General features: G+C 32.9%; 1 protein-coding gene and 1 long non-coding RNA gene across 2 annotated transcripts; one reads left to right on the forward strand and one right to left on the reverse strand.

Moving 5' to 3' along the window:
• Positions 1–2,313: 2,313 nt before the first annotated feature.
• LOC109123949 (uncharacterized) lies at positions 2,314–7,080 on the forward strand. Its single transcript, XR_002031828.2, has 2 exons — positions 2,314–2,884; positions 6,774–7,080. It is a non-coding gene; the product is annotated as an uncharacterized LOC109123949 (long non-coding RNA).
• On the reverse strand, positions 4,788–6,019 carry LOC100254544 (nicotianamine synthase). Its single transcript, XM_002282139.4, has one exon. It carries the CDS (start codon positions 5,893–5,895, stop codon positions 4,969–4,971), a length of 927 nt encoding a protein of 308 aa, XP_002282175.1. The 5' UTR covers positions 5,896–6,019; the 3' UTR covers positions 4,788–4,968.
• Positions 7,081–13,116: the final 6,036 nt, after the last annotated feature.

The raw sequence follows: 13,116 nt of genomic DNA on the forward strand, positions 1-13,116 counted from the left end.
AGGTTGTTCTTTTCATCAGTCAATGACAACGCTTTTTATTTATCAATAAATAAGAATTTGCTTGACTAATAATGATTTTTTCTCCTAACTTCAGGATATAAAAATTGTTTTATTTTTCATTAAAGAAAATTAAAATTCCTCTATGTTTTATAAAAAAATATTAAGTAGTATTTTCTATTTTCTATTTTTAAAATAAAAAATAGTAATAAATTTTTATATAAAAATAAATCTCTAAAATAAAAAGTGGAGATTTATTTTATATCTTTAAAAAATAATTTATCTTTTATATTTAAATAATTTGTAAAAACATTATATTTTCAATTGAAGTCTCTTAAGAATTTTTAAAATTTTACCTTATCTATTATTTTTTCAAAACATTATTTTTGTATTAAAATTTCAAGCACCTTACCTATTATCCTCCTTTGCTAATTTTACCCACCTACCATTTGTATTGAAGTATAAAAGTTATTTGATAAAATTTTAAACTAACGGTTAAGTGTTTTTACCTCAAATCTTAGGGAAAATGCGGGAAATTAATCCTTAAAAACATTACTTAAAAAAAAAAACCTTCTATTGGTTCTAATAAATTACCAAATTTTTTAAACATGTTTTTAAAAAACTATTTTTAATCTAAAGTTCAAATAAGTTTTTTGGATTGGAGTACTGTTTTTTATTCCTTAAAACAAAATACTATTTTAAAATGGTTGCCAAACAAACCATAATATTCAATGTGATTTTGTGTCTTTGATCATATTTATAATCTTGTTTCCAAAGAGTTTTTTACTAATTTTTTTCCTTTACTTAACTATTTTATGTAATTAAGCTTTTTAAATCAATAATTATAGCCATTTAATTAATTTAAAGGACACGTGGCTCAAAAAATAACTTAGGTCTTGTTTGGGATAGTTTTTTATTTTTTATTTTAAACTAAAGTCAAAATTTAAAGGATAATATTAATATTATAAAAGTTTTTATTATATATGAAAAAACTTATTGTATAAGCTAAAATAAAATGTTTATAATAAATAACATACTTTTTGGCTTTTCTATTAAGTTATTTTTTAAATCATAAATCTTTTAAATAAAATTAGTTAAATAGGAATAAACTCTTATTGAACATAAAATAGAAATTATATTTTGACTTATGTAATAAGCTATTTTATATTAAATTAAATTAAATATAAATAAATTAATTAATTATTATTTATTAAAAAAAAAAAAAAGTGAGTCTATGGCATTACTCTTTCATAAATTTTTCCATCTAATTTTTGCCAAGCATATGAAATCTAATATTTGGTATAACCTATAAATAGAGGTGTTAATGAGTTCAAGACACCCCACTTAGGGCGGGAGGGGTAAGGAAAATTTTCCATTATTTTTAAAATTATATTAAAATACAGTAAATAAATAAATAAAGTTTTATATTTTATTTTTATATGAATAAAAATTTATAATTTCTAGTTTTTACTTTTTGAAGAAACAAAAAAAAAAAAAAATTAAATTAATTTTATATATAATTAGAGAAAGAAGATTTTACTCTTTAATTTAAAAACATATTCCAAACCCGATTCATGTTATTTATGTCTTTTCCAAACTTAATTTATTGATGGGACAAGTTCTCACATCTCAACCCCATAATTAAATTTGACATCAATTTGCTTTCAAAGTTTACCTACCAATGAAAAGCATATTTATATAAATAAAGACATTTCAATTTTTTTATTTCTCCTTTCACATGTATTGATAAATTACAAATATAGGAAAGACTTTATAAAAAAAATTGTTACTAATGTGTGCAAAATATGATTGAAATAATTTTTTCTTCGTCTTTTTGTTACAAGTTTTTAAAATTTAAATCAAGGTTTAAAACATACAAAATATAAAAGGGTAAAATCATATAATATTATACTTTATATATATATATTCATAGAAAATACTAGGAGACCCATGTCACATCATCGGCCATAGATTTATTCCCGCCAACTCTCAACCACCATTTCCTCAACGCCACCATCAAAGACTAGTAAAACTGCTACAATTTTTCTCTAACTGAGAATCTTTTTATGAAAAGTGATTAATTTTTCGAATCAATTTTTTTGGATTGGTCATTCTATTTAAGATAATTTTTTTGTTGAGAAATATTAATGGTACGGTTTATAATTTTCTGTCAAGAAAAATCAAATGACTTCGTGTCACGGTAATCAATTATGAATAGATAGGTTACCAACATTTTGACTGTTATGTTTTTCATGGATCCCCATAAGTTAAAATGCATAGAACCCCTTTTGTAAAATGCCCCATAGAGTGCCAATGCATTTTGCATATTTGTGGTCGCTATGATCCGATGATTTCATGGTAATAATTAGAAGGTGCATGTGCTATACCTATAAAATGAGTAACGGAATCGCTTTTTTACACGATTTAAGATTAGAAGATTCATGTGTTATACATGTTAAACTTTGAATGCAAATTTTGAGATTATTTCTTTTTGAAACTCCAATTCAAAGGCCACTGAGTCCTTAACATGGCACCAAAGTTGATACACATCTCTTATTTGCTTTGTTAATGGAAGAACTGTGTTGGGGTAGAGTTGCTTGTATGGTATGAAACTGTGCTCCAAGGTTTTCTTGTAGCTTTTACCCATCTGGGTTTCATTCATTCTGGTTGAAAAATCTTTGAAGAATGGAGTAATATCAGTATGCATATTTGGTGAAGTTCTCGGTTGTATCGGTTCATTGCCTGAATACTAGTAGTGGTTAAGGTATGGAGAGCTCTTCTTGGTGCCCAGGGAATTCTGAATTGGAATGAATGGAATCAACTGTTGATCCCATTCAGGAGTATCATTCCAAGTGTGGAAGAAGAAGCGGGCGAGTCGGTTTTTCAGGTATGAACACACTATGATTTCGCATTTTCAAAATGGAATTCAGATGCTTGGGCTGTGTTATCTGTGTGTTTGTTTTCTTTGTTTTGGCATTCATTTTCTATATGATTCTGTTTCTGTTTGGAATGATCAGTTTGTCCGAACTGCTTAGTAATCTATATGTAGGAAATACTTCAGCAATGAACCAAGAAATGGGGTTGCCAGGAAAATATGTTACCGTTTGTTTCCAAAGAAAAGGGATTTTACCTGTTTGCAGATAAAAATCTTTCATTCACACAGAAACCCTTGTTGAAAACAAAATCATCAATGAGAAAATAACAGACCTAGTTTGAGAGTTTAGCCTTGATGCTTCCTCATTAGAATCCCATTATTCAGACTGCAGGATTCAACTCTAGATGATGGACTGTTCTCATTGATAATGAGAAGACCACCTGGTAGATATGAATCAGTTAGTAGGAACTATGAACAATTTAGAATCAAAACATCGCCCATTTGATACCTTGGGGGTATGGCCCTGTGAATGAGGAGAAAATGAAGTATAAGTTGGAACAAGAACACTGGCAGAGATTATTTGTGAAGTTGATAATTAACCGGTTAAAGTTTATCAGAGCCTTGTTACTACATACCTAATATCGAATAAGCCTGGTGTCCATGACTAGAAAAACTCCCAAGCTTGGCTCCATGTCAACCAGAAATCCCAGTTCCACTTGTTTGGAAAGGGGAAAGGGAAAATAAAACATCAAAAATGAAGAACACAGAAGTTTCCTCATCATCATTTAGTAGGGCAAGGGTTAAAAATTGGAGCTTCTTGACCCCCAAACCCCCCCAAAATGATTCTTTGAGATTCTGTTGAGAATTTGAGGCTCAAACACAACCATAACAAAAAACAAACCAGCTCTCTAAAATGCACAAACACAAAAGATCTACTTTCACTTCAATCATTGTACCAAGTGTAGCTTGACCATCTACCTTCTTCAATATCAGAAGTAACATATTAAGTAGCAGAAGTAATAAATAACGAACGGTGAAGGTGCGCCGTGTCATTCATACTGTGGTCCGTATTAGCAAATGACAGAGTTCAACAAATGGGGGCTAAAAAATTTGTGTTTGATTTCAAGTATTTGATTGTGTTCTTAAACTGTTTGCTTGTGTTACTAAGTTGCAATCCAACCAATTGATCTGAATTTATCACAAATGCTATAGGATGAGATTACTGTATTTAGGATTATTGGCTCAGCCAAAACCCTTGGATCAACCTGTGCTACATGACTAATCCAAATTGCAATTATTCGCAATGACAGACAAAGCTGCAGAACCCAACAAAAGACAGGCCTACCTTGGTTGCACTTTTTTTTCCTTTGCTTATCCTCACTTTATATAACCAACAAAAACGCTAAGATCAATACTTGGATAGAATGCAACAACAATCAGGCTTGCGCTTATCTGGCTAACTTTTTCTCAACTCTCCATGATATTCCAAAGATAAGTTTGGACCATAGTGTATGCATAAGAAAGAATAAGAGGAAGAGGAGGAGGAGGAGAAGAGGCAAAAGAAGATAGAAAGCATTACATAAGCTAAAGTAACCTACTTGGAGATTTGTCACCATAGCTATACAGTTTGAATGATAGATTGGTTTTTTTTGTTTAACCGCCTGACCAGTCCATAGGACTCGTGCAAGGCAAATAGTTCCATTTATAGTAAATTTGTTGTTAAAGCGATGTGAGCTGATCTGTAGAAGCCTGCAAGCCCTGATCATGTGAAGAGAAGTATGGAGATGGATCATGGATAACAAGAACATAGCATGAATGATTAGGAATCAGTTGAAGGATGTGATTGCATGCGTAGATAGATCGATGTATATAGTTCATGGCTCAATGATACAAAGAAAAACTAGAGAAAAAAATCTGAAGAACACTTGAACTAGGTCGTTTTATTGATTGAAACTTAAGATGCGAGGGTACAAAAGCATAAACATGATTCAAGTAGATCGGAGTTAGACATGCATAAAAGCATCAAAAACAAATTAAAGGATCCAGTCTCTATGTGGGGGATCATAGATAGAAATCATGGAGGGGATTCATGAGAGTTACTCCTCGATCGTCAATTCCTCAAGGGGATTGAAGACTTGGATCTCAGAACATTTGCTAGGCAGTATCATGGGGCCAAGCCCTTGATCAAGTGAGTGTACATGCATTGGAAATTTACGCGCGACAACAACTGAATTTATGACCTCATCTGTTGGATGGAAGATGGAAAGAACCTCAAATCCTCGAAGATCACAAGGATCAATGACTGGATAGAGAAAAGCCCGAGCACCATGAGCACTCCTCAGCATCAAAAGCGCTCCTGGAGCCATGTGCTTAGCCAAATGATCCATCACCTGGATCTTCTCCTCCTTGTCCATACCAACCAAAGCTGCCAAGTAAACGACATCATACTCTTTCAACTCATTTGTCACATTCATTATATCAGTAGTATGGAAGAGCATACGCTTGGAGAAGTCAGGATCGGATGAAACTAAGTGAGCAGCCATTGAATTGGCCGCTGGGTCAATGTCATAGTTGTGGAAGGAGGTTGTAGTGAGGTGATATGAGGCCAAGACGATCGAAGTGAGGGGCAGGGGCCCTGAGCCCACAAAGGCGATTTTGCTAGGGACATGGGTGCAGTTTTGACTAAGAAGGGTGAACTCAAGGAGGCTGAGCTTAAGGTAGTTTGAATAGTAAGGAAAAAGATTGAGATGGTCAAGGGGGTTCTCATATGATCCTAAGATGGTAGAGAAATGACCCTCCAAGAGCCCTTCAGCTTCCCCACAGAGCCTAATGAGCTTAGACCGCATTTCTTGCACCCTTTTGCACAGCTTGGTTACATCAATGGGGCTCGGTGGCATGCACGTGCGGACTAGTTGGGTGAACAGCATGTTGACATCTTTGGATGGTTTCAGACTCTCAAGCCTCGAGATTTTCTCATACATCTCACAGACCTTTTCTACCAAAAGCTCATCCTGACAGCCCATGTCGACACTATGAGGTTAGGGGAAGTCTCTCCAAAGAAAAAAAAAACACACACCTACAAGCCCCCTTCCAAAGACAGTATTGAAATCACACTCTCCTCAAAAGTTCCACACAATCTCCAGCTCTCCATGAGGGTCCTTATTTATCGACACTCTGGTGGGGACCACACACAGAAAGCAAGAGGGCTGCTTCTTGTACCATTATTCATTAGGACCTTAAGTTTTTAATTGGGGAATTCAGTGAATTTCTTTTATCTTTTTCCTTCTTTTCCCCCAAGACAGCCTGAGCTTCTAGAAATTGTATCTGGGGTGAATTCAGACTTCTCTTTTAACTATTCACCTCAGTCCTTACTATGACTCAATTCCTTATCCCAACTTTGCTCTTCAAATTTTACATCAACTCGGTTTTTAGGGGCAAGCTCTCACCTTCCTCCCTTGCCAACTAAAGAAAAAAAAAACTGAGTTCTATTAAATCTTCTACTTGCTGCAATAGTGAAGAACTAGGCTAGTGGACCCCCACAAAATACATAGTTTTTCTTGGTAATTGGGATCAAACCCCAGGATCACAAGGCCGAGGCATTTAAATTTCATGCAGTCACAAGGCCTCAGGTTCAACCCCATCTATTGTTTGTATTGATTCCAGAGAAACAAAAGTAGTTATTGCAGGTTGCAGCCCCATGAGGTGTAACAATCTGAAACTACATATGAAAGGACAATGATACTTCTATATATCTTTCCTTGCAGGTCCCCTTTTTTTGTTTGTTAAACCAGATTATTCAAATGTTGTTAACACAAAGGGCTAGTGTACTGAAGTGGATTATTCTTCTGTATATTAAATTCAATTGAATTCCCCTTAATATGGTTTCAGCACAATTCTGCAGGTGGTTTTGAGCTCCAATGTCTGGGATTATGCTTCTCATTTGAATGACAGTGGTATATATGCTAGCTCCACTGCGATCTATGTGCTCTGTCTCAGTATCTTTGTGATTTTTCGGTCTCAAGTTTCAACTTAACGTGCGATGGAACACAAGCATTGGTAACTAAGAAGGTATGTTTCTTGTTTTCAACTTCAGGATATACTATTTCATGAAATTAGAAAAACAAAGAGGAGACAGAGACAGACAGATTCTTTCACTTCATATGCTTTCACACTTTTGTAATTGATATGATAGTAGCTTTATGAGATTATATAGATGTGAGAAACAACATCATGCATCAAATAAAACCCGAAAAAGATAGGTAGAAGCAGTCAAATCCCAATAAAAGATGGTTGCTCAGATAAGATTCCATTACTTCTTATGCTTTCACACACCCTACTAATTCTTACAGTGCAAATTTTGTTTGATTACAAGTAGGAACCAACAAACATACATTAGTTTATTCTCCTAAGACCAGTAAATCATTTACTTGAGAATTCTTAAGTCGGTAGTATCACTCATTTCACACTCGCTTGCCAATTTTATATGAACCCCACTTGTCTTATCCTGTTGTTTGATTTGTTAGGAGTGGGGTTCACACAAGTGATTTGATACATTAGCCTATTTTCTCAAGAAAGATTAGATAAATTTTTTTAAGAGTTGGCCATAGAATTAACTCTATGTTGAAATTTTTCATGCCTATTGGAGCTTCTTTTAAGAATATTATAATGTAATTGCATGCCTTATGCTTTTGCCTTTTCACCACTACACCGTTCTTTTTGTCTCATGCACTATTGGATGATTCATATCTCAACCTTCAACATGGAGGAAGAGTTGAAGAATTGTTCTTGTCTATCCTTTTAGTGTGGATTTGACATTGAATGAATAATGTTCTTTGCTGTGTCTCTAAGCATTTCTGTTTCAAAATTATCTGCCCCCAACTCAATGGAAATATGTATGATTCTTGATTGCCATATTTGTCTATTCCTTCGGTCCTTTAGGAAGGCCCTGTCCTTTGATCCATAGGTCAGTTCATGCATATTTGAGGGTTAGCGTGGCCCAGTGGACATCATTCATCAAATTTAAGTTTTTTTTGTACTATTCCTGTTATAGCCTGACCAAACAATATTCAGAAAACCTAGTTTGGCCTATACAAATCCCAGAAAGGGCTCAAGAAAATTTCTTTTCTGCTGCATAAGTTGTTCCATGATGCTCCAAAACAAAGGAAAAGAAGACTACCTTTGCTCTTTTTCTCTATGGCTTGTAGTTTTCAGGAAAATAAATGGCCTACACACCCCCATTTTCATTTTCTCAATGTTGCACATTGTCTCAATATGAATTATGTAGCACCCATTATCATCATAATGAGAGCCCTCTTGTCCAAAACATGCTGATACTCCTTTCCTTGATCCAATTTTCCTCAGAAACAAACAAGAAACATTAGTAAACTAAGAGAGGATCAATGTAGAGAAAGGCCTCAAAACTTTTGTTTCTCAATTAAAAAAATGTCAAGAAGAGTGTTCAATGCTGTTAGGATTATAGCACTTACTAGTTTTTTTTGAGAAGGTTGTCAATTTGAACCATATTGCTTGTTTGTTTTCTAGTTATTGGGCCCACGTAGAAATTCAAACAAGATTGTCGATGACACAAGATGTTATCGACACATCATTACCTAGGAACTTCAATTTTTAGACCAAATTGGTAACTCAACAAATGCATTATGCCTATCTATTAGACAAGATGCGTGAGGTTCTTAGTCCATATCAACTTGGTATATATTGTCCACCGATCATTGCTTAATGAAATCTTAGGTCATATTGATAACTTAACAAATGCATTATATCTGTTAGTGTCATACATCAAGTAACCATCATCATTATAATGGTGAAGAACAGTGCAGTGTCAAAACCCTCTATGATTCACATCTTTAGCAAGGCAACAAAAATGATTATTTCTTTTGTTTTGTGGGTCACGAAATTGCCTTTGATTCATGGGCTCCATCTGCATAGTGTGATTTTGGACTTCTCTTTGTAGATGCCCAAAGGACCCCACATAGTGTTTTAGGCTTTTAGCACTTGGGTGTTTGTTTTTTCTTACATATCTACACATAAAATATTTATCTTCATTGCCCACAGTAAAGGTGCCCCTATGAATTTTGGATGGCCACTCATTGAAAGCCTATTATGTTGACATCTCATGTCTTGAACTCTCTCTCTCCCTCTCTCTCTTTTCCTAATTCAAAAATTCAAACACTAGTGCATGCTCTTTATGTTCTATTTTTTAATTTTCTTCTCTACTTTCTTTTTGCCTTTTTCCCCTTTCAACTTCAATGGTGCAAACAAGAGATAATCAATATCTTTTCTTAGTGCTGCCAATCTATTGGATGCTTTGCAGCTTTGGAGATTTCTCCCTTGCTATGACCTCTATTTTTTAACCCATGAATAGATTCTGAGTCTTGGTGCTTGAGGGTTGTATCAATTTCATATGTAATTGACTCTAGGTGTGACAAGTGGAAGAAGATGAATGGTTTCTTGAGAAATTGGATGGTTTTTTTAACACTTTGGCCAGTTTGTTTGCAACACATGTTAGGGTTTAAAGTTAAAAGAAAGGCAGAGAGTTTCAATGATACCACCATAGGGGTATGCTAAATTTGTATTTTAAAATGGAACCCACTAGGAGAAGTCTCCTTCTAAGATGTAGACATTAGGGCTTAGGACACATTTCAATTTGTCATCATACATTGAATATTACCACAATATAAGGATACCTTGCTCTATGATTTCTTTTTTATTTTTTATTTTTTGTCTTTCTTTTCCTTTTGGCCAATTTGGCCACTTTCACCCTAAAATGGAGGTCCAAATGCGACTACTCGACTCTGCGATGGAGACACCTTTTCATCATTTTATTCCCTTCTATTAAAATGGGTTCCAACAAATTTCATTTTCTCATATTTTATCTGATAAAATATAAATAATTAATTTTAAAAATACTTTATTATTATTATTTTTTTCATATGACAAAGTAAATTCGAAGATAGGCCTTCAAGCTCAATGGAATCCACGATGGTGGAAACTGGGTCTCCCATTTGTATGTTCTTATACTGTTTAAATACATAAAACGAGAAAAAAATGAGAGTTATCATTAATTAGTAGATGACACTATCGAATATACTTTGTTTTAATTTTTTTATTCTACTTTTTTTTCTCAATTATTCTTGTCTATGACTTTCTTCTCATCAATTTTCTTCCTTAATATTTTGCATTGACTCGAACCTTCAAATATTCTTCAAAGCATAATGAAACCTAAAAAAGGACAAATAGAAATTTTTTCACAAAAAGTATGTTTCCATACGTTCATTTCAAAAAACAAAATCATGTGATAGGAATCCAAGTGTATAAAATCCAAATTTTTTATATATATTAAAAAATAATTAAGATTGTGGGTACTTTTCAATTAAATGTATTAACTCTGATCATTTTGATGCTATTTTTTAAAAATAAGTATCATCTTTTATCATTTATCATTTTAAGTACGATATGTGATTCACAGGAATATGATGCTTGAATTATTTTTAAAGTATTTTACGAGTTAATCATAATAAGTACTTCCAAACACACTTCTTCAAATTTGGAAGTTCTTTTTCAAAAAAATTTCTCCTTTTTTTCCCTTTATTTTTGAATATTTCACGGAGGCATCTTAAGAGGAAATGTAGTGCACAAGGTGTTTTGGTGGTGACCCCACTAGCATGTTCTTTGGCTGTTGGTAAAAGTCAAGTTCACTGTACCCAATAGGGCAATGGGGCTTGGAGTGTGGCAGCCATAAGTCTCCATGTGCCACACCTGATGGCCCTTCGCTCTGATTAGACCTCTCCTCTCCTGTACACCAGTCCACTTGCCTCTACGCCTTTCCTTACATTTTGATGCTTTTCTATTTTCGCATCCCAATCCCATTTGGCTTCACCTCCACCCTCAATCATCATTTCCTCTCGTCCTTCGAAACCCTGTTCCTATTCGAGTCAGAAAGATTTTTGCTTTTTATTTGTATGGGTATAGCAAGAATTTTTGTGTAAGTGAGATCTATAATTATGGAAAAAGACTGTCAATAAGAATATAAGATTGCTTTCTGCTTATACTTGGATGTTTTTTATGAGAGGTTGAAGGAAGGAGATGATAATGTGTCTCACCCTTTGGTTTTCTCCTCCTACATAACCGATCTCCTCTCATCAAAGAATCCATACATGAACTCTCTTTAAGATCATGATTTTAATTTCAACTTAAAGACAAATGTAAGTAATTGTTTAAATAAAAAAATATTATTGAAAGAGAGTTGGAAAGAATAAACCAAACCTATTCTTCTTATTTGGTTTAGCTTTTAAGAAGTCAGAAATTTGTTTCTTTCAAAGCTTAATAATCAATTCATCGGCCATTTAAATAAATTTATTTTAAAAAAATATTGGCTTAAAAGGAAATTTAATTAATGGTCAGAAGATCTTAAAAGATATTTCAACTATGAGTCTCATAATTCGTAATATGATTTATTTACTTTTTTAAAAAGTAGGAAGACCTTGTAAAGTCAAAGCTAATCCTACATAGATATGCACCATGGAGGGAGAAGGGAGATGATTAAGGGTCAATCAATTTGATTAAATTTTAACCATTAATGATGCAATAACAAATTAAGCAAAAACAAGAGCAATGAAAAGTAAAGAAGGGTTAGAAAGAGATGCAAACAAAGTTTTATAGTGGTTTAATATACATCTACTCTTCTCAAACTCCAAACCAAGTCTAACGTTCCACTAATCTCCAAGACTTCAAACCAAGTTTTAATCTTCTTTACACTTTGAATTCTTGGTTCCAAGTGACCTTTCATAACTTGCTCTCAAGAGATGCCTCGCTCTTGAACTTTCTCACGAGATTACAATTGAAAGAAAAATAATACAACAAGATCCTAACACAATTTTACGCCCATCATAATACAAAAAGAAGCTAGAATTGAATAGTGCACTAAAGAATATGCAATTTTTTTATTTAATGCATCCAAAGATCAATGTAATGACTCTTGGATTAATAAATTGTAAATTCAAAGTACTCTCTTAGCATTTAATAAAGTCTCGAGCTATATATGAGTTTCAATCACAAAATGGTCATTAGACACAATTCAGAGCTCAACTAGTTGACCTGATAGTCAACCGATTAGCTAGCCATGTAGTGTGGGAAATAGTGGATAGCTATTATGAAATGGACAAACTTGACTAATTGAGGTATTGATTGACACATCAAGCTTCCTAACTCAACCATTGGCTATTTACTTTAGCATGTTGAACCACTTCTAAGCCATCATAATCAATCGATCACATTTGAATGTTTTGAGAAATTTGCAAGTTGAAGTCCATTTTAAGGAGATAAATCAGCTATTAAATTCATAGCAACTTTGAAAACCCATTATAAGTAAGTTTTAGACCACTTTAAGCTTTGGCATTCCTTTAAATATATTTTTATCCAATTTGTAAATGAATAAAATTGATTTTTAAGAACTTTTGGATGAATTTAGGTGTTTTAAAGGGGATACGGTGCAATTAACTTCTAATGTACTAATCAATCTTATAAAATATGTTCCTAAGGGGTTCTCAACTTGTTGAACTCTTCATGATACCATCTTGATCTTCATTTGGGTCTTTGATTTAATAAATTAATTAAAAATTGAATATCAAAGGTCTTAAATGCATCATTAGTCATTAAACCTTGTTTTGTAATCATCAACATATAACCAAGGGAAAACTTTGGGTTATCACACCTATGCTTTTCTTTACTTGAGATATGGAAACAAACTTTTGTTTAATTAATTACAAAATTTAAAAATATTTAATAAAATCATATTTAAAATATGATTTAGAACATAAAATTGTATCATATAATAATAATGATGACTTTTATTTCTATTTATTATATTATTTGAACTCAAAAAGTTAAAAGCTATCAAAACAGGACTTTAATTAACGTGGGATCTAACATTTTTTTTTTTTTTTTTGCAGATTTTGATTTAGTACAATCATGTTTGGATCAAATTTGTGTTGATTTGGATAACTCATTTGATAAACAAGTTATTTTTTGGCAAACTTGTATAATACAAATTTGACTCGAATTGACCTTTTTAGTAATTGTGTTTTTAACCTATTATTTAACCTCCAATTGACTCATTTAACATTTGATTTTGAATAAATAAGTCAATTTAGTCATAAACAATCAAATATATCATGTTGGAAGGTTAATTCTATTAACTCAAGCAAAACTTAATTCGACCTATCATG

Source organism: Vitis vinifera, chromosome 14 (genome assembly GCF_030704535.1).
Source record: "Vitis vinifera cultivar Pinot Noir 40024 chromosome 14, ASM3070453v1".
Classification (NCBI taxonomy): domain Eukaryota; kingdom Viridiplantae; phylum Streptophyta; class Magnoliopsida; order Vitales; family Vitaceae; genus Vitis; species Vitis vinifera.

What these genes read in the sequence shown, in the direction of transcription:
- LOC100254544 (XM_002282139.4), bottom strand. Translation starts at nt 5,895, where the DNA reads ATGGGCTGTCAGGATGAGCTTTTGGTAGAAAAGGTCTGTGAGATGTAT.